The following is a 26,223-nucleotide window of genomic DNA, read 5'->3' as shown; positions in this document are numbered from 1 at the left end:
AGTTCTAGTAGGATGTTTTGTTATGTTACCAGTAGTACTAGTAAGAATCGTGCCTTGCTAGTAGTACTCATGGGCATCGTTGCTGTTACTAGTAGTAAAGAAAGGAGAAAAAAGACACCCAAACTCAAAAACATACTCCACTAGTAGCCTACTACTAGTGGACATTTTCACCACACTAGTAGTATGAGTGAGGTCAAAAATGCCTTACTTGTGCTACTAATGGGCATTTTAGCACTACTAGTAGGGTGTAGGAGGCTACTAGTGAGTGGCACATGCCTACTAGTTGGACCTAGTAGTGTTACTAGTGCAGCACAGTAGTTTACTAGTGAAGTTTGGTTGTGCACCAGTCGGCTAAAAGTGGCACTAGTAGTGGATAAACCATTACTAGTAAGACACAGCCATTCTACGAGTGTGCGCTAGTTGTTCTACTAGTGCATGGTATTGTCTTACCAGTGAGGACAAAGAGCTTACTAGTACATGGACCTTAAGTTTGATATCAAGGATATCAAATAAATGCTCAAACGACTTTCCATAAGGCAGAATTGAAGGTACAAGTGTGCAGTAAAGGAGCAGTGGGCAGGAACAGATCCCCTTTAAAGCCTTGTCCAGTTACCCCATGCTATTGACATTCAAGTCAGCGACAGAGACCGACCCACACGGGGCAAGTCTGACCCGAAAACTCTAAAGTGTAGCTTTCCCTCCATTCCTGCACCCCTGAAGCTTCTCATCAGTGTTTGTGAAGTTACAGTGTAATTACAAGAGCAAACTCTCACTCAAGATAGCATAAAGGAAAATTGTGTGGTATTATAATGCAGGTTGAACGTGTGCTGTTGTTGCAAATAGTGCATTACCCTGATTGTGATCCACTTACACCAGACTAAGTACCTGTAAAGTGGGACTCATTTGTATCAGCGCCAGCAGCATTTTTAGCCACGTGAATGTGCTGTAATTACCTCTTCCTGCCCTCCGAGAGCTCAGAGCTACCCGACTGAAAGGACAGCTTTGTCCCCCCACTTTGGGTGGCTTTTTTCTCCTTTCTTTCTCTTTTCTTTTCAGGAGTGAAATCAAGTAGGCGGAGTGAAGTTAAAGGGGCGAGGTGTTTCAGGAGTCCGGTGATGAGTCAAAAGGTGACGGCGGGACAAGAGAGCTAAGAGACGTCTGAGAAATCTGAGGCTGTTGGGTTCATGGATTAACCGACTTCATTATGAATCACGTTTATAGAAGGATTTATGAACTTTGATGCAGAGTGGTATAAGGGAAAAACTGGCCAATTAAATCAATTGGGGAGTCACTGCTTCAATGAACTTAGTCTGATTGTTTTCCATTAACAGAGTCCACCCCAAAGAAGCATCATTACCTCATTTTTTACCAAATGGGTGGGATGGTACTTACCCTTCAGCCTTCATCGGCTTTTTCCCTATTTTGCCCCCAACAATGAGTCAGGCATGTCAACATGGAAAAGCAGCAGTCTTCAAAGTAAAGGCTAAGAGTAGTTTTCCAGGTCTGCTCTATATTTTTGACATGTGCACATCTAATTTTCACAACCTTGGAGCAGGCAGATTTTTAATATGTTTTTAAGTCACGTTTATAATTGTTGAGCTGTGCTGTTGCTCGTGGTACTTGCCTAATCTCTACACTTTGCAACAGCAGACATCGCCATCCTTAGAAAAATAGATTCAATTTCAATTTTATTTGTAACATCAAATACAACGGTCATTTCAAGGCACTGACAGAGAGGAACCCAACAATTCCACATGAGCAAGCATAAATTACCGTGAAAAAGTAAAACTCCTTTTAAACAGGAAGAAACCTTTGCAGAACCAGGCTCAGAGGTGGCAGCATTTTGATGTTCTGGCCAAGGTTAGGGGATAGAAGGAGAGAGAAAAAATAGGACAGACAGATAGATATGGATTGAAACCCTGATTATGGTTGGGGGCAGCGATTCTCAATGTAATTCAGCAGAATTACAGTATTGTCTGTTTCACTTGACACGAAACAGACAATGCTAATGATGATTTGAAATGAAATTACACACACAATAATGCATCTGTTAAGCTCTAAAATGATATCAGGACTCTAAAACAGGTGTCATGTAGTTTAGGCAAATGATAATTCAGGAAAAACTAGTTATTATTTTTGTGACATAATAACCAAAATCATATCAACACACTGTTGCCAAAAAAAACCAAAAACATCCTGAGCAGCACTCCTCCTCCTGTGGGTTGATTTAGAGAGCTGTCCCGCATTTATTGTGAAAGCAGGAGTCAGAAGTCCCTGTGTGTGACTGTGAGCAGCTTGACAGCGTCTTTCCCCTCTGAGGTTTGACAGCCATACCTGGTCCCAGGATCCTTCTTCCTCACTGAGGCACCAAGCATCCTGACCTCTCCACTGCTGCTGCTGCCTGTTTGGACTTTGAAACACGCAGCTCGACAACTGGCAGCAAAAATACACCACAGAAAGGAAGTTTGATATCCACAGGTGTGACAGAGTTTCTGAACAAGGTGAGTGATATACTTTGTTTCTTCGCTGAAGTGTATTTTATGAGGCGTTAAAGGTATTTGATTTACTCCATGCATGTGATTTTCTTTTTTCATGATCGTTTTCACATTTCACATTTCACATTCCTTCAACCTGCATCATCTTTAACTACACAGAACACACTTAATGTCTTGTACTTTCCTGACCCAGCCAGCAGATTCATGTTTTCACTCATCAAAAGGAAATGTATCTTTAAAGGCATAGTGAGATTTTAAGAACTTTTCATTTGTGTTAAAATTAGATAAATTAGATTAGACTTTTTTGGAATCTGTTATTATATTTATAATAATTGGCTATAATATAATGTTTGATTAATAGTTGCTAATATGCAATGATGCACTCAACATGATGTTGTATCAAATATGGTCTAGCAATAAGAAATAATGTGCTACTAAGTGAAATAATCATAAACAGGCACATATTTTGTAATTGAACAACCTTTAAAAATCAGAGGTCATGTTAGGATGATTCCTTGGAAAACAAAACGCCTGGAAATGGTGCTTGATATTTTTCTAAACTATGATACACACATAATGTATTCAGTCAAAGACACATTGAAGATGCCACAAAAACACATTAGGATGGAATTTCTTGGTGGAAAATGACTCCCAAAACTCCAAAATATCACAATTTCCCCTATTAAATGTGCCTCACGAAGAGAGAAAACTTAAATACCAGATGTCCAGGTGAGGATCAAACCCCGTCATGTCTCACACTTTCCGGCCTGAATGTAAGCAGTGTTGAGACGTGATGGAAAGGGCGGACTCTGAAATACACACGGGCCTGTTTACATAGGCCTTGTATGTAGTCAGAGCTGCCATAATACAGGCTTCAGCAGGGGAACAGATCTGGTTTTATGGGCCCCCCTCCCCTTACTGGGAGTGGACCTCAACCACAGAGCAGTTTGAATGACTGTAGTGTGGCGCCGGCTCTTGGCTGCTGATGAACTGTCACTGAAGTCCAAACATCACGTCTCCATCCCTAGAAGACGCTCCCTGCAGGTTCAAGAAGTGTTTGGATACGTAGATTTGATTTCTCTTTGTGATAAGGTGCTGACAGGAGTAAAAAAAACAAGAGGGGAAATCCTGATGAGTATACGTGATGACGTCAGATTTGAATGGTTTTAAAATGGAATATCAACTTAAAACTGCAGATATGACAGTATTAGTCATTACTTGACTCAATAGTTCTAAAGAACGTTTACAAACAGTGTTTTTTTTGGGGGGGGGGGGGGGGGGGGGGGGGGGGGTTCTATGTGGAATTGAAATGTTCTCCATGTGCCTGTTGGTTTTCACCAGATGCTGCAGCTTATTTAGTGAATTAGCTTGTCTGTCTGTGTTGTTCCTGTGATGGACTTGTGTCCTGCCCAAAGTTTAATGCACCTTTCCTTTATTGATAGCTTTGGATTGGCTGAATTTGATGAATTGGACAGAGATTAGAAATGGATGAATGGATGATATGATGACACATTGTAAAAACTCAGATTCTAAATATAACTTTGTTTTAATGTAGAGTTTAAATGTGACTATTTTACTTTGTAACAATAGGATTCTCATTGAAACACAAATAACTAAACTGATATATTAAGCATACATTTTAAAATGAGTTGAGCTGTTATACTTCTATCAACTCGGTTTTAGACTCTTTGTACTTCATCCACATTATGCATGTGTTTAACTGTAAAAAATGTAAAATCCAATTGCAGCTTAGGTTTGAAATGGTCTCTAACAGGTGTCAGTGGCAACAATTCTTTTTTTTTTGTTTGGCTCTCAATGTACACAGATAAAAACTATCTTTTTTTACAATCTCAGGTCACAGATTATTGTTTTTTTTATGTTGTTGGACACAAGTTGGACTAACGCACATCAACAAAGCAGTATTTCTAAAATGTCTTATCTCAGGTTTTCTCATAAGTAAAGTTTCTCTGTCTTATATTATTGCTTCACAATATGCACTGGGCTTGACTTAATGGATAATAAGGTCTTAAACAAAACAAAACAAAACAAAACAAAACAAAACAAAACAAAACAAAACAAAACAAAACAAAACAAAACAAAACAAAACAAAACAAAACAAAACACGTAGCTCAGTTCTTCTAACAGATTACACAAATATGATGATTTTAGAAGTGTCTGTTCTCAATCCAGAAATATTCTTGGTTTGCACAAAATATTCTTCTGTCAGATGCTTAGAAACATTTTGCCATTGCCCCTGGTTTATCTTTGAAGCATCATTTCAAATTCCTGCTATCTTTCTGGTAAATTTTTATAAAAAGCTAATATGGACAAGTATGCACTGTAATATTGTTGCCTGATACAAATACAATAAAAAGAAGTTCAGTGCATATGTGCCTCCTTTAATTACCATAGTTGGCATATTCAACAAAGCTTCTTTTTTCAACTGCATTTGTTCCTGTTGTGTTGTTTTGCTAATTTTACATATTTTACTGAATATTTACACAAAAGAATAAAAAAGCAGTGAGTGCACCAAGCAATGACCACATATCTTTCATGATACGTTGATAAGGATATCTCTGTACCAATAACAGATGTAAATTTGTATTTATGTTTGGAAATGTTTCAGGTTGAGTATGATCCGGTGGACTGTTGTGCTTTCTTTGTGCCTGAATGTCGTCTCAGCAACGTTTGATTATATTTTAGAGGAGCAGTCCTATTTGGGTAAGAAATCATCCTGAGAAGTACAAGGTGTGATTTCAAGAGCAGAACTTCTTGGCTCTACAACTTTGCTTCTGTCTTCTTCCCAGACCCAGAGGATGTGCTGAGTGTGAGCATCGCTCTGGCAGGGCCACAGCGTCCTCTACTGGGAGGAACGTTGGTACTACCATGTTACTTTGAGGTGTGTAGTTTTAAATGCTTGTTAAAGTTGAGCTGTTTTCTTTTTCTGCAGTATTATTTTCACAAAAAGGTAGCACCATATGTGTGATGCTCAGGGACATCTCTGAAAGACCACAGGAGAGCACATTGGGATTCTGAGGCTTTACAAATGAAATGTGCACATGTTAATAAAGCCAAGATAAAACACTTTTTAGAATCAGAAGCAGACCTGGGAAAGGGGAAATTTCGGAAGCTTCTGTCTTTGTAAGCTTGTAAGAGTGGCTGTGTCATCAGCGATTGATAAATCAGAGATCAGGTTTGGAAATCTAATTCTTAGAGGCAAACTGTGCGTGAGGGTTGTGGTTGGGTGGGAGGCCTCTGGTTTCAGTGATAACCACTGGATGGGAAACAGAAAAACATTAGTTTCCAATATTTTTCTCAAAATGAAAATTTATATTTTGTGACAAAAAAATCAGTTTATTGATCATTTGTTTGCATCAGGGAGTAAAGAGGGTCTGTCTGCCAAAACAGTTACACAATATTCAGTCAGCCAGTTGGTTTACCATGTTTAATTCCAATACAGGACCACACTGTCCCAGACCCCGGAGCTCCCATTATTACCCCTTTATCTCATCGTATCAAATGGAGCCTTGTCACCAAAGAAAAGGTCACAACAATCCTTGTAGCCCTGGAGGGAAAGGTGCTCATCACAGAGGGCTACATGGACAGAGTTTACATGCTTGGCTACCCCAAGACCCCAACGGACGCCAGCATCCAGATATCTGAGCTGCGCTCCACTGACTCCGGAGTGTATCGCTGCGAGGTTCAGCATGGCATTGAGGACAACCATGACCTCGTCCACGTGCACGTTCAAGGTATGCAAATAAAAGAGGTGTTCAGTAAAGCCAGTGAAGCATTATACCAGGGAAACTGGTAAACTGAGATCAATCCCTATATTTAAATCAACCTGGATTGCCGGTGACACTGATGTTGTTTGAGTGCTTTACAACATTTTGACCTCGATTGGCTTTACAAATATCTATATGGATATTTTGTGTGCTGCCAATTGCAGTCGACTGCAAGCAGTTCCTACAGCGTTATTCAAAACTAAAGGGGACATACTTTTAGACTTCTGTCAAGCCTATTTTTGAAAGGCATATATTCAACCGCTGTTATTTTGCTCTTAGTATTGTAATGTATGCTTTTTAACACTTTGTAACACCAATTCTCTTTTAAAACCATTACATTATTGGAAGTATAATCATTATTTTAATAAAAAGAATTATCTATGTTTTTTGCAAAATCACTTTTTTTTTTACTTTCCAAGAGGATTTCTAATTTGCTGTCACTGAATTCACCTTCATCTCATACTTGTAGGTATTGTTTTCCACTATCGAGCCATCATGGGCCGCTACAGCCTGACTTTTGAGAAGGCGAAGGCAGCGTGCTCACAGAACAGCGCCATCATGGCTTCACCTGAACAGTTACAAGCCGCCTATGATGATGGCTTCCACCAATGTGACGCCGGCTGGTTATCTGATCAGACAGTGAGGTGAGTTTATCTCCAGATGGGAAAGACTGAAAACATCAACAGCAAGATTTATCAGCAGGATACGGTAGCCTCTCATTTTGAAGGCACTAAATCTCATCATAATTCATCCAAAGGTACCCAATCCATGACCCTCGAGTGAACTGTTATGGAGACAAAGAAGATCTTCCAGGAGTCAGGACATATGGAGTCAGAAACCTCAGTGAGACTTACGATGTTTACTGCTTTGCTGAGAAGATGACAGGTACTCAATTGTGCACACTGTGATGCATTTCAAGCTCAGTCCTTCATTATCAAATCACATTTTAATAGAAATCTCCTATCTGGAACAGGCAGAGTTTTCTACACTGCCGCTGCAGAGAAGTTTACCTTGTCTGAGGCTGTGCTGGCCTGCTTGAACCAGGGAGCTCGACTGGCCTCCACTGGTGAGCTCTACCTGGCCTGGCAGGGCGGGATGGACGTCTGTAATGCTGGGTGGTTGGGAGACAGGAGTGTCCGCTATCCCATCAACATTCGTCGGCCACAATGTGGAGGAGGTCTACTGGGTGTGCGAACAGTGTATCTCCACACGAATCAGACAGGATACCCGCTGCCTGAGACGCACTACGACGCCTTCTGCTACACAGGTAGACACTATTACAGAGGTTGAAGACACTGAGGGTGTAAAAGCTAATAGTTTGATGAATTTTTTTTTTTTAATGAATTTTAACTTGACTTACAGGAAATACAAAATCTTACCAAATGGTACCAAAAAAAAAAATTTCCCAAATGAGCATGTTTGAGCAAAGGTGAAAGCTTTTTACACGTAATAATAAATCCTTCTCTTTCACTGTGACCTTCAGAGTCTCCTGATGAAGAAGGTTCAGGCTTCATCGAGGGGAGCGGCATCCCGAATATAAACACAGCGACCCACAGTCTGGAGGTTTTCATCAGGAGGACAACTACTGAAAGCGAGGCATTCGGCGAGGTGGAGACTCAACAACCTACTGTTACATACACAGAAATCCCCACCGAGTCACCAGTGACTCCACCAACAGTCGTCATCCCGAGCCTGATAGCACCAATCCTCCGCCCCCCAGAAGTGGGATTTGTGATGCCGCCGACTGGTCAGTGGCAAAAGCGCCGGTGCATGTCATGGCCTCCGCCCCAGAGAGTGTCAATATAAGCTGCTCCACGCAGGAATTTCTTGTTTCTCTGTACAGGTGTAGTCTTCCATTTCCGCTCCATCAACTGCCGCTATGCCTTCACTTTTGTTGAGGCCCAGCTGGCCTGTCAGAGTGTTGGAGCCACCATCGCCACACCACAGCTGCTGCAGGCAGCGTACGAGGCCGGATATCACCATTGTGATGCTGGTTGGCTGCGAGACCAGAGTGTGAGGTAAATCAAAACAATTCTTCATATTGAGTGGTTTTGTCCGTGTGAAAAACAATATTTAAATGTGTTGATTAATATTTGCACTTGCTGTCTGACACTGTTAGGAAATCAGATTGATGTAAAAAGGTGCATCTCAGGGTCCAGGGTGGAAAAAACTTCTTGTCTCTATGATAATTATTGCCTTTAAATTTCAGGTATCCCATTGTTTTCCCACGAGAGAGGTGTGCTGGAGATCTTGGAGATCAACCAGGGGTCCGATCCTACGGTCTGATGCCAGCAGATCAGAAATATGACGTGTACTGCTACACTGATGGGCTCAAAGGTAACAATTAACATATATTGTTTATTTTGTAAGAAGATTAATAGCAAAAAGTCAAAATAACAGGCTCTATAGTGCAACTACACTCAAATGAAATTGTTGTTAAGCCACAGTCGATCAACAACAACAAAAAGACCTTAAAACCAACATAAAGAAAATAATTATAGTTGTGGTATTAATGGCATACTTTTGCAGATTTTTCTGTAAAAGTAACAGAAACTATAACATTACCACAGCCAGAACATTACTGGAAAATTGTACACAACAACTGATGTGTATATTTCAAATTTACAGTGTCAAATGTGTATATATCCTTGAAAAGACGTGTTAGAGGGGAAGAGTTATCACTTGAGTTGAGTTCAAACATCAATGTTTATATATAATTTAATATCACAAGTACATTTATTGTCACCTATAAAAGGAAACTGTTGTGACTCACAAACAGAACAAATTTTCAAGTTATGCTGTGGAAAGATTAATGTCTAGGAAAATTCAAAGTCTTTTAAATATGTTTTCAGGCAGAATGAATGAATGAATGAAAGTTATTGTATGTTTTTATTAAATTTTAATGAAATTCAAAGGAGATTGTGTAAATCTTATGCCTATGATGAGCATGATGTGAATCTGTTCCGTTCATAGGTGAGGTTTTCCACGTGGGATCTGCTGAAGGTTTCACCTACGACGAGGCTGTTTCCAGCTGTCAAGAGAAGAACGCTTTGTTAGCTTCCACCGGACAGCTTTATGCAGCCTGGAAAATGGGTTTCGACAAGTGTCGTGCCGGCTGGCTTGTGGATCGTAGTGTTCGTTATCCCATCAACAACCCCCGCGCTGAGTGTGGTGCTGGGAAACCAGGCGTGCACACTGTGTACACTCACCCAGACCAGACAGGCTATCCCGAACTCGATGCCAGATATGACGCGTACTGTTTCAGAGGTAAATTGCTCGACCAATGTGGTTTAACAAGCTCGTCAGTTTTTCAATGTTTTTTGTAATCAGACAAATTCATAATTTCTCCCACCGTTTAATTGCTGCAGCGGATATTCAACAGATAGCAAATGAAACTGGACTGAACATCACAGATATTGAGGAAGCTCTTGTTAACATGACATCAATCAGTGATTTATTGAAGCCTGGTAGGTTCTAATCATTTTATATAGAAATGATGTCATTTTCCTGACTTTTCCTTTTTAATAACATCATTTCATGGGTATGTCTTTTCAGTGAGTCCGTCCATAGTTACTCCAATCCCTGTGGACATTTCTGGGTCTGGTTCAGGCTCAGGACAATTCGGCTCAGGGTCTGGGCTTGATGGACATTCCGGAGGTTACTCTGGAGATCTAGTTAACTCGGGAGACCAGTCTGGCTCTGGAGATCTGTCAGGGTCTGGAGATGCAGCTACCTCAGGAGACCAGGCTGCTTCTGGAGATCTGTCAGGGTCTGGAGATGCAGCTACCTCAGGAGACCAGGTTGCTTCTGGAGATCCGTCAGGGTCTGGAGATGCAGCTACCTCAGGAGACCAGGCTGCTTCTGGAGATCCGTCAGGTTCTGGAGACCCAGGAAACTCAGGAGACCGGGCTGCTTCTGGAGATCTGTCAGGGTCTGCAGATGCAGCTACCTCAGGAGACCAGGCTGCTTCTGGAGATCCGTCAGGGTCTGGAGATGCAGCTACCTCAGGAGACCAGGCTGCTTCTGGAGATCCGTCAGGTTCTGGAGACCCAGGAAACTCAGGAGACCAAGCTGCTTCTGGAGATGCAGCTACCTCAGGAGACCAGTCAGGCTCTGGAGATCTATCAGGCTCTGAAGCTCCAGTTAGCTCAGGAGATCAGTCTGGTTCTGGGGAGGTAGCTATCTCAGGAGGTCAGTCTGGCTCTGGAGACCTTTCAGGTTTTGGAGATCAAGGTACAACCCAAGAAAACTCCTCTTCTAGAGTTTTATTTTATTCTGGGGACTCATCAGGCTCTGGAGCTTTGTCTGGTTCAGGAGGTCAGGCTACAGCTGAAGAGTATTCTACAACTGGAGTTATGTTTCACTCTGGGGACTTGTCTGGCTCTGGAACTCTGTCTGGCTCTGGAGACCAGGCTACATTCGGAGAGTATTTCACAACTGGTGGTGTGTTTCAGTCTGGAGACTGGTCTGGCTCTGGGGACTCTGGAAGTGCAAGTGCTGAGCTGCCTAGTGAAGAGTCTGGCCTCGGGGGTGCAGATATCTCTGGATCAGACCTCAGTGGAGAAGGATCTGGAATCATTGTTTCCTTCTCAAGCATCAAAAGCTCTCTTTTAGTGCAAAGCTCATCTTCAGCAGATCACCAAGAAGCTGGCGAGGGAAGCACGGGAATCTTCATCTTCCCTGATGCAGACTCTGGAGGCCTTAGTGGAAGTGGGGATATGTCCTGGTCTGGCTCTGGGTCTGGTTTTAGCTCTGTAGGTAGTTCTGGGGAAGGTGAACAATTCTCTGGCATGTCATCTGGTTTCCTGACCAACCAAGACCTCTCTGGATTTAGTGGTTTCCCCTCTGAAAGTGGAAGTGGGCAGTCAGGGGAGTTTTCAGGAAGTGGCCGTGTTCAAATCTTACGAATAGATGATGCAATAATCGAAGACTCCACCCCTGTTATCAACAAAGAGTATGAGCTGAGTGGAGACATTCTGATGTTCAGTGGCTCTGGAGATGTTTTGGGAGTTGGTAGTCTCAGTGGCGATCACAGTGGCTCAGCCTCTGGAAGCGACTTTGAGTTAAACTCAAATGTGATATTTGTGGGGTCAGGGTACACTGAGCTCACAGGCTCATCCTCTGGAGAACAGGAGGCCTCTGGGTTTTTACTCTACAGCTCTGGACTTGGAACTGGTGAACATTTGTCTGGATTTGGAAGCTTAAGCTTTGTTTCTGGGTCTGGATCAGAAATGTCAGGATCGATTTCTGGATTAGAGTCTACTAGTGGAAGTGGAGATGAAGGTAGTGTTACTTTCGTCAATGTAGACCCTGTGCCAAAAGTCGCTGGAGATGCCACACCTTCTATGGAGCTTGGACAGGGTTCAGTGGAGTACAGTGGAGAGGAAAGCTCCAGTGGCTTTTACTCTGGCAGTGGAGACTCAACCACAACCCGCAATGATTTTTCAGGAGCTTTTTCTGATAGTCTTCTCGAAGGGAATTTATCTTCTCCAATCAGTGAACAAGCACTGATAGAGACCACCACAGGAGAAGCAGAGGAGCCGCCAAAGCCAAAGACCACCATCAGACCAATGCAAACAACGGTACAAGAGGAGGCTTTACCAGATATCAGCACTGGACTAGAAGAGGCTACCCAAGAGACCACAACCACTTCAGAGACCAATGATGACATCAATGTGAGTCTGGGACAGGCTCTTGTCCCTGCAGGACTCGCAGCTCCTCCTGTTGTAACTACATCAGCCCCTGAAGCAACACCAGGCAATGTGGATGGTATGTAAACCTGCTCTTTGATGCATGCATTTGCATGTTCTGCCACCTGTATCACATTTTTGATAACTGCTTTACAATTAAATATAATGTAAATCCTTCAACGATAAAGATTTGATTTTAGGCAAATCTAAAAGTTGTGATCAAAGTTGTGGTTATTATCAGTGAAAATTAGATATCCGTTGTGTGGCTGTAAGTTTAGGTGATATTAGTAGCCTTTTTTTTACAAGTAACAAGTAGGGAAAACAGGGAGAACATTCAAAAGCCACCATACATCCTTCTTTTTAATGTTTTTATTTGAAAGCTAAAAGTGTATGTGGGAAATGACAGAATAATGTTACTTGTTTCATAGGAACCTTTAACCCGTGTGAACCGAATCCCTGTGGTAATGTTCCGTGCATAGTTGAGGATGGGGATGCAATCTGTGGTAAGTTCAGTGGGTAATATAATCTCTTCTCTTTCTTGATTGCATTTGAATTCAGTGTTTTGATGAATGCTTGACAGAGTTTGCCTGTAGCATATTGGTGTGTGTGTGTGTGTTTTATGTTTGCATGTTTTCCATTGTTTGTCTTGAAAGTCTTCACAAGCTTGTTACCTGGACTTATTTTTTCCAGATAAACTTTCCCTTGATTATGTCCTCATGAATAAAATCACTTTAATTTAAAACGTCTTTTGTCCCCCTGCTCTCCTGTCCCCAATGTGTTTGCATCATATTTCTGCCTTGTTTCGTGTTCATTTTCATTTCATTTGTTTTTCTGCCTGGCTATCGGTCTCTTAGTGTTGTGTAGCAGATTTCAACGTTAAGGCGTTTGTCAAATATACATGAGCCTTGCTGTGAGGATTCAGACTCCTGCCTTTACAACCCTGTCTTGAGCCTATGTGTTGTTTTTGGTTCTGCTGTGCCAGTACGCTGCCTCCGCTCTGCTATGTGTGCATGCTGAATGTGAGGCAACATATGCATTACTCTGGCATCATATGAGTGTTTCTCTCACTCCTGCAGAAATACTGACTTTCTGTTGCAACTAATCGTGGATTCAAACAAAGACTTACTAATAACAGAAATAAATCCAGGCTGTATGCCTTCATTGATTGTTGATATACTGTCAACATGTCAGAGACCAAGGTCAACTCTCTCGTCTTTATTTTATGCTTCAGATACGTATTTATAGAAGAGCTGTGAACACTTGTTGAGAATTAGTCAAAAGCAGCTCATTGTCATATCTTTTGATATTTTCTCCATATTGTATACCATGTGACATTTTCACTGTAAGTTTACCAGGAGAGTAACTGCCATTTTGTTTTTGAGTATATTCTATTGACAGAAAATAGATGCATAATTGATCCACCTTCCAATATCCTTCTATACATCCTAATTTACAGTGTGAAGCACGTTAAGTCAAACTGAGCCCAAATTGTTGCAGCAGCTTCAGTATTTTCTTACTAACTGTCTGGAGGAGTGATAGTCCTGCTATCACAGGTCCTTCACCCTACCAAACTCACTTCCTTGCTGAAACAGTAGTGTGACCAGCTCCCCCAACTTTTTTGCAGAGGTAGATCCATGCTATTCCAACCCTTGTGCCAATGGAGCCACCTGTGTGGAGACTGCAGACTCTTTCAAATGCTTTTGCCTTCCCAGCTACGGAGGAGAACGCTGTGAGATCGGTATGAGATCAGCTTCAGCTAATCAATACTAACAACAGCCTGTCCAAAACAACTGATCAGAGAGATGCACAATGTCACCAGAAGATGGCATTGCAACTCAGTGTGGCATATAGTCATGATGAGCTCCTCTAGATTGCTGGTAGAAGATGGATGTCATCACACATGGCATGCATCTTTTCACCTGGTTTGCAGAAACCTGTTTTCCTGTTATGGCAAAAGGTGACTCTCTGAACAGTAAGTTCAGTTAATTCGTGAAATCAGGTCATGCTTTTTGTAATTCACATCTCAAAACATTGAACAGTTTAACAACAACAACAACAACAAAAAAAAAAGCACCAATTCACAGACTTTTCAAGTTGAGAAAAAAACTAAACAATTGAGAGCTTAAGTTGAGGCAAAGTGGATGGGAGCTGGAAGAAAAGCTGCTTTACTCAATATACATCAGCTTGTAGAATTTATTGTTTATTTCAAATGTCTACTGTTATTTGCATATTAGCCTGTGTAAGATATTGAAGCCTTTTATGATATTAACAGTAAATCAAACAAACAATGAAGCCCCAGTGTGAATTATTTGAGTTCTGGTGAGACAATAGTTCTTGACTTAAGTCTGTGGCACTTTGGTTCATATCTCTGCCTGTTGTGGCAGAGAGGCTTTCTGATTCTATTGTTATTATTCATTTTTCTTTAAAAATAGTGTCTTCTCAAAGTTATTAATGAAAACACTTTCTTTGATAATAAGCTCAAGAAAGAGATTTAAGGAAATTGGAATAAACAACAACAAACCAGCTGAGATAAACTAGAGGCAGATCTTACAAGTAGTGCAATGAATAATATCCAATTCAACATCTTTCATGTTGCTGGCAGAAGTTAGTTCAGAATTGATGAGCCACTAATCCCCCAGTAAACAGGAGCTTAGTGAAATAGTAACAATTGGTTGTTGTTGTTTTTTCCCTGAGACAACTGCTTCAGATAATGCTGATGCCAACAGGCTCCTCTGCAGCCTTCTGTTTTCACCAACAATGGAAGCAACAAGCCCATTGAAAATGTAGTAACGATAACTTAAATACAAACTGTAGCATAGCAACCAGCTCCTAACCTGACAAAAGTGAATGACTGTTAGAAGACTATTTGGTTCATTGTGCAATATCAGTTCTTGTTACCAGAAGTTTGAGAGCTTGAAAAGGACATTGTTTCCAGTGTTTCCCCCGTTGCCATGTAAACAGAAATCGTTTTCAGAACATCGCTGTGTAAATGTGAAACCTCTCTGAAACGAAAACACAAAAACTATGCAAAGTGAGGCCTTGGATTGTCAGAAAAAAAGGTGCAATATTTGGCCTGTCTTTATAAAAACTGAGGTATTCTAACCCATTTTAAAGAAAGGCAATCAACTATTAGACTCCCCTTTTCTCATAATCTCCAGAATGGAGATGAATCTATACACGCTACACACATTCATGGGAAACACAGCAGGCTGAAAATAAACTCCTTTTGGGGCCTTTTTTATTCTGCACAGAGAAGTAAAAAGAACAGAAGGAGATCAGCTTGACCTGCAGGTTCCAACAGCCCGAGGAGACCAATTTGTTATCTTTAGAAGTAAAGAGCAGACACAGGCACATGTGTGCAGGTGAGACTCCGCTGATACAGATCAGCAACTCAGATAATTAGGTTTTTTCCCCCCGCGGCACTGATAATGATGCATGAGCAATATAGCAGAACCTACAGCACAACAGCCTGTTCACCGTTATGTTGTATTATTCTGAGGAGCACAGCAAGTGGGAGGTTAAAAAGAAATTCTTCAGGTCTGTATTATGAATCCCGGACCTTCATATATTATATTCTTATCCTCTCCTTATTGCTGTCGGAAGAAATAAAGCTGGAAGACCCATAAATCCTCTGGTGTCCTCGGTTGCCACAAAGTGAAAAGTAAATAGATGCAAAAAGGGAATCCATCGTACTCCCTACAATGTCCTGTGGAGGATTATTTTGTAGCTAATTTACAGAAATAAATTTCATCCACTTTGTAACACATTCATGACCTTTGATGGAAAATGGCAGAAATTGACAAACATTGCAATTCCAGGAAAAACGTGAACTCCTGTCCTCTAAAGCTGCTCAAGTTTTCTTGTGCTATAATATGATATATTAAGTTATTGTCATATGATGGATATTTTTGGGGTTATTCATTTTGGCAGAAAAGCGATTTGGTTGTTTTTGTGATACAATTCGATGTGACCTCAATAAAATGACATTGAATGGATATCAGGTTAATCTGAAAAGCATTTAAAATGGAACAACCCCATAAGAATTGTGTTATTTTGATGTTATGGATGTGCTTTTCTGAAGGAATTTGATTTATTTGCCGCCAATGGGCAGTGTACTGGAAGTCTATTAACTGTGCAGTAGAGGTTGTGTTTGTTACTCCCCTCCTCTCGTTCTCCTTTGATTTGTCCTCTTCATGATCAGACTTGTAGAGTAGAGAGTACAAAGAGATATTTTGTTTTCCAGGTTGACCTTTAAAGATGTAAATAACCTCCTTGTCCTCATGGTTTTCACTCTTGATGTTCGTTGACTCATTGCTTTCTGCACCTTTCTATCGCTTTCCATCCTCTATGGCTCTCCTCTTCAGGCAGTAATATGCCAATTCAATACCTTTTCATTTTAATTAAAATGGCAATGTATTTCATGATCTATCAGCATCGGTTGAATCCACCTCAAAATATAGTTTCATGGACCCGAGTTAAGAAGATACAGCAAGTACTATTCTACCCACTTTTTTCCGTTTTACTTTATTTACATTTCAGAGCCTGTGCTGCTTTTTTTTGTTTTGTTATATTTTGTTATCCTCAGCAGCAATGGGCTTAATGTCTTTCACAATTTTTACTGTTACTTGTGTATTTCAGTAAGTGGCTTCACTGAGTAAATAGTGGACCTCTGCCACCTCTGCTGCCTCGTCACTGAGTTATGATTTTGAAATACCAATTTGTTGTATAACTCGTCATCTCTATGGATGTTGACGTTTGATGAAATGAATAACCTATTCATCCAAAGGGAATAGCCTCCTTTGTCTTACCTGGTCTGATATTTGTTCTCCCCTTTCTTCTACGCCTGCCTCTTTGTCTCCATCCTCCTCCTTTTCTCTTGCTTGTTAACAAGAAGTTCCCTCTGCCATGTAAGGTGAGATGCTGTTCAAAGTGCTGAAAATGTCAGTGAGATTATTAGATTATTTGATAGATGGCACACGTCGTGCGCTGTACTCAAGGTCAAGTCGTCGACATGTCCTAAAGCTGCAATGGATGAAATAATAGATTTGGATACTTATCATGATGAATTAAGTCATAGATGTTTATGTGGTTGGAAGAGTACAAGAAGTAAGACAAAATAATACAAGTGCACTTCTGTAATTTGGCTGAACTGACCCTTTTAACTGAGTAAGGTGGAGGAGTAGAATGAATGAAGCCTTTGAATGTGACAGTGAAAGGAAAAAAAAGGTAGACCTGGCTTGGTCCTCCTCGCTGTAATGGAGCGTTATGCTTAATTTTCCATTTTATAATGGGACACCTGAAGTGTTTCACTGTCAGCAATAGACCGCGACATGGGTTGTGAAAAAAGAAAAAACAGAGAATTATCATATCAGAAGCAAAACCTTTATGATTAAACCAGTTGTTCTCAATTATTTTCTCTCTGTAGACCCAAGAGATGCCCTAACAAAAGCTGCAGACCCCTTTTCCTATCAATGATTAAATAAAACATCACAGTAAAACCTGGCACTGGACACAATCACTCATCATCACACTAAAGTCTTCTAAATAAAAGCCACTGGCATTTTCCCATTTTGTGCTTTAAATTATGTAACATTTGTAGTTTCTCTGATATGTCCCCAAAAGGGTCTCCTGATTGGAAACAACCAATCTTTCTCACTTACACTTGGAAGCAATTTATTTTTCTATTTTATCAAATTAAAAGTTGTTCAGAAAGCTATAATTTCCCCTCAAAGAGCAGTTTCACCGTTGTTGACTTCATTTTGTTGCGGCTGCAGAGTACGGGCAGTGTGAGGAGGGCTGGACTCGGTTTGAGGAGAACTGTTACATCCACTTCACTGAACGAGAGATGTGGCTGGAAGCCGAGAAGAGCTGCCGGGACCTGAGCGCCCACCTGGTCAGCATCAACACACCAGAGGAACAGGAGTTTGTCAACTGTGAGTGTTTGGGTGTGATCAGTGTGTTTGTGCTGACAGAGCGAAAGACTGCAAATATATATATAATGGAAAGGCGTCATTCTCCTTCCACAGCAAAAGCACAGGACTATCAGTGGATTGGACTGAATGATAAGATGGTGGAGAACGACTTCCAGTGGACAGATGGCGCCACACTGGTGAGTGAAGACATAGATAGATAGATAGATAGATAGATAGATAGATAGATAGATAGATAGATAGATAGATAGATAGATAGATAGATAGATAGATAGATAGATAGAACTTTATCACTATTCATACATACACACCATAGGTGCATACAAGAACAAAATCTTACTGCAAAGGCTTAACTTAGGCTCAATATGGCAAAGTGAGAAAAGACAATAAAATAAGACATAAAGCAACAACAAATAACCAGGAAACCAAAACAGTGCAGCCCAATGACAATACAGAAGAAAATTAAAACGAAGCTACTATTTCACAAACAAAGACAAGCTAGATTATTCTAAGACAGATGAACAATTTCAAACAGAGAAACGAAACACAAAGCATTCACGTCCCTAAGAAAAACAGCCTCAAAAGCACACAACGATGTGTGATAAATGGATTTCACTCACTGTATATAGTGCTTTTCAGCTGTGTGAGCAGTCCCAAAGCGTTTCACATCAATAGTCCCGACCATGCAGGTCGCTGTCAATCCATCTGTAGCAATTTGGGGTTCAGTGTCTTCTTCAAGGACACTTTGCTATGTGGACAGGTGAAGATGGAAATCAAACCGGCAACCTCCTGATTGTGAGATGACCATTCTACCAACTGAGCCCTGGCGCCCCTCAAGTAGAAGCAAAACGATCAGGCAGATGAGCAAAACAATTACAGAATAGATCTGAGACACATCATTTGAGGTCATTGATCCAAAAACACAGATTTAAATAACGATGAGCAAAGCAACAACAAAGATGAGCAAATCAAAGAGATAAACAGTAAAACAACAATAACAAAAGGTCAGGGAGCCAGGTTGAGGACTCAAAGCAGACACTGATACAAAGTCTAGAACACAAACTACATTTCATGGTGACAGAGGCAATGTAATACTGCAGACAAAACATACTTTTTTAAACGTATGTAAACTATATTTGAATTGTTTTGCCCCAATCCCAAATCACACATCTAATAGTTTCATAATGTTTCCAGTCCACTTTCATAAGTGGTTCCAAATCAGACATGAATCTGACTTCGACATCACTGAAGTGAAACAAGAATCAAGAATTTCCCTCAGGGATTAATAAAGTATTTCTGATTCTAAAGAGTCACAGTTCTGTACCAGATCCAGCAAGATGTGGAAAAATTATAATTAAAAGGCCATTGTTAAAAATGTGTCTCCTCTTTTTTTCTTGAATCTCCTTCTTGGCCTAATTATTTTGATGATATTTTGTCAGCTCTGACCACATGAAAACATTAAAACTGACACACACTGAGATTTGAAACATCCACATGGGTCAGGAAACAAGACAACTCATCCTTTTCCGAGCCTCACATTTAAAAACCAAAACTTGTTGCAACCCACATGACATGAACCAACATTATTAAAAAAATATTAAATACCAGTAGCAGCATGCTGGTGCACATACAGGCACACAGGGTGTAACTTTGCTGAACTTCTCAAATGTTTCCTGGTCACATACAGGTTCGGTACGATCATAAAGTCCCTCATTGTGGGCACATGGTGTTGGACTGTCTCGTTCAGGTGGCTGCCAAATTCAGTCAACATGTTCCTCTCGGCTCTGTTATTGTTGTGATGCAGAGCTTAGCATAGCAGTACAACAGTACCCAAGTCATCATGTCTGATTACATGATGCTGCAGCTCATAGCAGTGTTGTGAAGTGGCTGTCTTGAATTTGCTGACACTGTCAGGCTGTCCTGACATAGGACCCGATCAAAGACATCATCAAGAGCGGTTAGCGTGGAGTCCGCGCTGGCAGAATCGCACACCGTGTAGCCACTTACAGAGAGATAAACTGGCAAACGGCAACAGCGAGGACGGAACATTTATATCGACTGTGAGTGGGACGCTAATGAGTCACAGCTGACAGCACTCAAGAATAATCAAGGTTGGGCACATGGAGGGTAAAGACACAAGACACTAATAATAACAACAATAGATGACACTTATGAAGCACTTTAAGGTACTCAAATGCATCTTACATAACCATGAAATAAATAACAGAGCACAATAGAGGAGGAGGTATGAGGAGGAGGAGGCGCTGTCAGGGGTGCAACGCAGTGTTGAACAAAACGGCATTGAGTGATTCCTTGAATGTGAAGGAGAGGGATTGACTTCTGGAGTTTGGAGCAATGGAGAAGGTGTCGTCCCCACAGGATCGTTGCTTCCAGCAACGAGGAGGAGAGAAAGTGCTAATGAAAACACTCCCCACACGTGGAACAGAAGCCTGACTAATGACATAGCCAGACATAAGACCATATGAGACATGAAAAGACACAAATAGGGCGACAATAAACATCCACAGAGACGAATAGAAAAAACTGTGAATACCTTCTGAATTATTATAGTGCCGCAAAATCAAAGCAGAAATACATGAAACAAAAACAACTAACAAAACACTCACAATAACCCCAGTTATTGTGAACAAAACCATAACTGTTAAAAGAAAACGCCACTTGTTAGCTGATTTCTATATAACTCAAACATTTGTCAATACAAATGAGCATTTTAATTAAACTTCTGAAACGAAGTCAATACCCTATTTGTTGCTGGCCCATGTCCTAAATGGACACTTCAACTGGCAATAAATACCATTCAGCAATCTAAGACAAATTACAAGGTACCTCAGTAAACACTTTAACAAAGAATAATGCAGAATTATGAATACTAGCACATCTGACATCCTTTCTTTTCTTTCCTTTTTCAGCAATATGAGAACTGGAGGCCAAATCAGCCAGATAACTACTCCAGCGCAGAGGAAGACTGTGTGGTGATGATCTGTCACGAGAACGGGCAGTGGAACGACGTACCCTGCAATTACCACCTGCCATTCACATGCAAGAAAGGCACAAGTAAGCAAAACTTTCAAAGCCACGTTTCAGTCTTTGGCAACTCATAGTTGAAAGACATTAAAAAGCAACAATCATTCCGAGGTTTATTGTCAAGTTTCACTTTGAAGTTCACTCAGACATTCAGTCTATTTTCCAATGTGGTTTGGTTTAAACTACTTATACAGATCAGTGGATCACAGATTTATCTTCCAGAGAAACATTTTAATTTAATTTTAAATGAACTTTTTGACATCCAGGTGGTGCTGTTACTTTTTTCTTTTTCTAAGTTTCTAGTGGAAAAAAAAAATATCAAAAGATTTCATTGTAAGGTTAATTAGCGCTATTCAGAGAGCAACCCTGGTAAAGGAATAATCAAAGTGAATGGTCAAATGCTCACAGGTTTTCTAGAATAATCAAGATGAGAAAAGAGAAATAGGAGCAGCATGTGATGACACTTCGTTTCCTACAATGTTCTCTCCTCTGTTTTCCATCTACAGCGTCATGCGGTGCCCCGCCAGTAGTGGAAAACTCTCGCACGTTTGGAAAAAAGAGGGTTGTCTATCCTGTCAACTCCATCGTCCGCTATCAGTGCAACCCAGGATTTCGACAGCGCCATGTACCCGTGATCCGCTGTCAGTCGAGCGGGGAGTGGGAGAAACCCCAAGTGGAGTGCGTTGATGGTGAGTGAGTCTTCATACACACAGTTATCACTGTAGCTGGAAGAAATATCTCACGGACAAGCTATCATCTAATAATAACTCCTCTTTTGTTTGGTTTTCTCATCTCTACAGTGAAAGCCAGAAGAAGAATACAATCAAATATCCACAAAACAACACAGTCCAACACTGCCCAGCCTCACTGAGAAGTAAACAAGAAGCATCTGTTTCAATTTTCCAAGCTCAAGAGCACAAAAACTAATTTTCTGTATTAGTAAGAGTTAAGTTGTTCAAAGTACACATAAATGGTGCTATGTTATGGTAATGTGATTTTTGCCCAACTGAATCCAGGCCCCTCCTAATATATTTTTAATTTAATAGTAATTTTTATTTAATTATAATTGTGTGTTGTCTAAGATAATTCTGTTTAGTGAAATCCGTGTTGGGAATCCTTTTGATAGACGGTGGTAAATTCCCCGTTCATCGTCGATCTATGTCGATCAGCCATAATATTATGACCACTGACAGATGAGGTGAACAACTGTGTTTATCTCTTTATCGTGAAAACTGAGATATTTTAGTCTGCGAATACACATTTTGTCCTCGAGGTTGATGTGTTAGAAGGCAGGACAAATGCCTAAGGGTGCGACGTCAAACAAGTTGACAAAACAGAGCCAGAACATCTTCAGATCTGCTGTGTTCAGTATCGATCATAATACATTTTGTCTTTCTTTCTTGCAAATTTATGTATTACAAACATGTGAATTTAAAAACAATTAAAAAAACAACAACACGCCCAATACCAAACAAAAAAGTATGTTTCCACATGTCTGAAAAGGAGTAGAAGGAAATTTACACTCATCTAGTTGTACCTTTTATCTCTGAAATGGAAGGAAAGCCCAAGGAAAGAAAAAAGAAACAGTGAACCAGGGACATGGATGACCAAAGATCATTGATTGAAAGCTGGCTCAAGGGTTCCTTCCAGCTGACGAGTTACTGCAGCTCAGAAACTGCAGCAGAAGTTAATACTCAATCAGAACTGTAGCACAGAAAAAGCTGGAGCAACCTATAATGTAATAATGGCTAATAAAGTAATAAATTTCATTACATTATTGGCTGTTTTATATTTTAAAATGACCAAAATTATTATGTCATTGGCAAGAATTATGTTATTGTGCATTACTACATCATTAGCTGTTACAGCCCTTTCCGATGACGCCATGTTGAAGTGCGACAGAGATTGAAACCTCGCCCCCTGTGGACATTACCTGTTTAACAGTGGTCATATTGTTAAGGCTGATCCATGCATGTCACACAGTAACTGGAAGGCTTCAAACCCAAACATTGCACTGCTTTTCTTTCATGTTCTAAAGAAAGCACATCAGTAGGGAGATACCCCATCGGCAAAGTTAACGGGGCAAAGTTTCGTTCCAGAATCTGTGTCAATCATCAGACCTCCCCCATGGTTTCGGTCCTTCCTGCCGACTCACTCAGACTATCTGAAGGTTTTGTATTTCCTCCGTCAAAAGAAGCACTTTGCTGCCTTTTGTTCTTCTGACGCGGCATGACAAACAACTTTTATAAAGCGAGACGATTTAACACTCGTTCACGTCTCTGTTCAAGGTGAAGAGTGTATGCAGCTATGAAATTTAACAGTTGGAAAAGGGTAAGGATAAAGTAACTGCCTTTCTGCTTTTTTTGCGCAACATCAGCAGAAACACACAAAAAATCCCTTTAATAACTCCAAATATTTAGAGGATGATTTGACTCCCAGACTGTTATGTTTACTGGTTTTTATATTTCCTTTTCTATGTTTATTCACCTACCACGAGGCTGTGCAGTGCATAGAACCTCTGTGCGGTGGGTGTGACAAACCTCGTCCATGTCTGTAACTTCAGAGGAAATTACTGTCCACAGCGTTGTTGGTTTTGTTTGTTTTGTTCTGTTATTCCAACTTTGGCTGCTTTCATTTGTGCACTTGTTTTATGTCGTTGTTGCTGTAAACGTGGAGGCTGTGCCTCCCAAACTTAATGTCATCTGCTGCAAAATAAACCAAAGAATGAGACTTTTCTTCACAATCACCACGTTTTTCCATTATTCGATGAAAAAGTCAAACGAATGTGTCATTAAAAAAACATATGCTATGACGCAACACCATCCATCCATCTTCTTTCCCACTTAGGCCATATGGACTCGCAGCAGCAGCAGTATAGAGAAAAGAAAAGCCCAGACTTCTCTGTCTCCCACAACTTCCTCCAGCTCTTCTGCCCAAGCTGCTCCCAGACCAAACCAGAAATATAATCTCTCCAGTGAGTCCTGGGCCGACCACGGGGCCTCCTCTGACGGGAGGTGACCAGGGAGCATCCTAATCAGATGACTCCTCTCAGTGTGATAGACTTTGAGGCTGAACTCCTCATTCTGTCATAACCACTGCCGTATGCCGAGAAAACTCATGTCAGGCTGACTGGTAAACAGAGCTCGGCTTTAAAGCTCAGCTATAGCAATGCTCTGATTCAAAAACAAAAACGTGCCTCTTCAATGCCAACTAATTGAAATTATGTATGTCAGTTGGACTGAATGGTGGTCGTCAGTCATCGGATCCAAAGATATGAGGTAGTTGTTGCAGGTCCAACTGCACCGACTGGAGCTCACCATCACATTTCTTATGGCCCCTTGTGGTCATATTCATTACGACAGCAGCAATGTAGGGACGAAAGAGCAGCACAACCCTGTGCTTTGATATTTGTTTGATATTAAACCATAAGTCTCACATCTGAGTGTTTGGAATCATTCCGTGGGAATTAGCTCCTCGACCTGTAATGGATTCATGTTTCTCTTACAACTTGGAGATCAGTCAGTCAGTCAGTCAGTCAGTCGTCTTGCAGGACACCGCCCAGATGTTCCAGGTAGAGACAACAAACACGTCTTTCACCTTTCCATCCCGAGTCTCAGTGAGCTCAGTGTTTCTGGGAGTAAACAGGCCATAGAGCTGACTTGCTGGAATAATAAAATTACGGTAAATTTGTATTTGCTGAACAGGCTGGGTTTGCACAGGGTTGCTTTGTCTCTGAATGGATTCCTTTTAGGAGCTCCACCCTCCACACACCCCTCCTCACGTCTCTGCCTTCAAGGCCTCTGCATGAATCATCTGTTTGCTCTAATTGGTAGAAAATGACTGGAACACATTTCCAAGTATTCTTTGAAAGCTAAATTGCTGTTAATTATGTAAGTTGGAACTATGTTGTAGTTTGCACCTTTGTAATGGAAATAAAGTCTCAACAAGTAAACAAGTTTCTTTTGAGTCACTTGCTCAAAACTGGTCTATAATTCTTTTTGTCTGTATGTCAGAGCCTGTCATTTTTAATATGCCATAACAATCTGTGGTACATGGACAAAACAACATAAATCAAAACTGAGCACATCGGGAGAGTCTCTGACTCATTGCATCATTTCATTCATGGACATTAGTTATCAGTTTTGAGTAACCTTTCCTTTTTTTTAATTCTTTTTTTTTTTTTTGACTCTGGCAGTTCACAACTTACCTTTGTACCATTTCAAGCTATTAATAGAACTTGAACTGAAATGAATAAAAAAAATATTGAGTCTTTTGGCTGGTAGTGCCTATACACTTTAATACATACACCTCTCCAATCAAGTCGTCTAGGATTTTATTTGCACAGTATTCAATTGGAGAGCTGCACAAAGGAGTAGTGGTTAGTACTCTTGCCTCATGCAAAAAAGTACACTATGTTCAATTCCGAGTAGAGTGGCAATATTTCTCTGAGTTATCGCCCACATCCCCAAAACATGTTATTGAGGTGAATGGAGGCCCTCTGTGTGTGTTTACCAGCTGTGATTGACCGGCAACATGTCCAGGGTGTATTGCATGTGCACAGGTTCAGCAATACTAATGACAAAAAAGCATGGGAAAATTTGAAATCCTGATATAAATCATGTAAGTGTCATGTATAGTAATTACAATTTGTTGTATTTTATGATACTTTGCTAAGCTGCACACACATCAATGGAACCCAACCACACTGGATTGTTGACTTGTTCCCCTTCAGCACATCTGTTCTCTATTGTCCATCTACGTTTTGTTAACCTTGTGTTGGTTTAAAATCGCCAGCTCCTATCATCTAATTACATTGATACCTATTGTGGGTGCTCTTTGTGGGAAAAGCCACAAGATGGTGGTGCAGCCGCTGTCATTGCAGCTCGACAGAGATGGCAATAAGCTAAATGCTGCAGAGTCAAGATTTTTGAAGTGAATAATATGCTGCCAGAAGAGAACATTTGAAGGCTTCCAATAAATTGTAAATAGCCTTTGACTTTTAAATAGCAATGACACAGTCACACACCAGTTGTGACCACTTCCATGCAAGGTTGACCACATCAATGTGAGACAGTGTCTTATAGTTTAGTGACTTTCGCAAGGACACTTTGACATATAGACAGGGCAAAATGGTGGATCACACATGGCCAGCTCCACTGACTGAGCCACAGCTGAGTCTCAATACAATTCTGTGATACCGTTCCACAGGTTACATTTCGGTACACCTTTGCAGCTGCACCTCGAGTCAATTATCTGATCATCTAATAACATAGCAGCA

General features: G+C 40.8%; 1 protein-coding gene across 1 annotated transcript; it reads left to right on the top strand.

Moving 5' to 3' along the window:
• Positions 1-5,128: 5,128 nt before the first annotated feature.
• Positions 5,129-24,888, top strand: LOC308106348 (aggrecan core protein-like; the record flags this gene model as incomplete). Its single annotated transcript, XM_080458046.1, has 20 exons — positions 5,129-5,216; positions 5,303-5,394; positions 5,956-6,247; positions 6,750-6,924; positions 7,038-7,165; positions 7,254-7,547; positions 7,764-8,027; positions 8,124-8,298; positions 8,490-8,617; positions 9,254-9,547; positions 9,649-9,747; positions 9,836-10,399; positions 10,634-12,049; positions 12,399-12,473; positions 13,595-13,708; positions 17,745-17,903; positions 17,997-18,079; positions 20,831-20,975; positions 21,452-21,634; positions 21,746-24,888. 20 exons carry the CDS (start codon positions 5,129-5,131, stop codon positions 21,814-21,816), a joined length of 4,839 nt encoding a protein of 1,612 aa, XP_080314172.1. The 3' UTR covers positions 21,817-24,888.
• Between the last annotated feature and the right edge of the window lie 1,335 nt (positions 24,889-26,223).

This window comes from Lipophrys pholis, assembly GCF_963383615.2.
Source record: "Lipophrys pholis genome assembly, chromosome: 2".
In the NCBI taxonomy this organism is placed as follows: Eukaryota; Metazoa; Chordata; class Actinopteri; order Blenniiformes; family Blenniidae; genus Lipophrys; species Lipophrys pholis.
The sequence above is the reverse complement of the archived record's forward strand: the minus strand, read 5'-3'. Positions and strand labels throughout refer to the sequence as shown.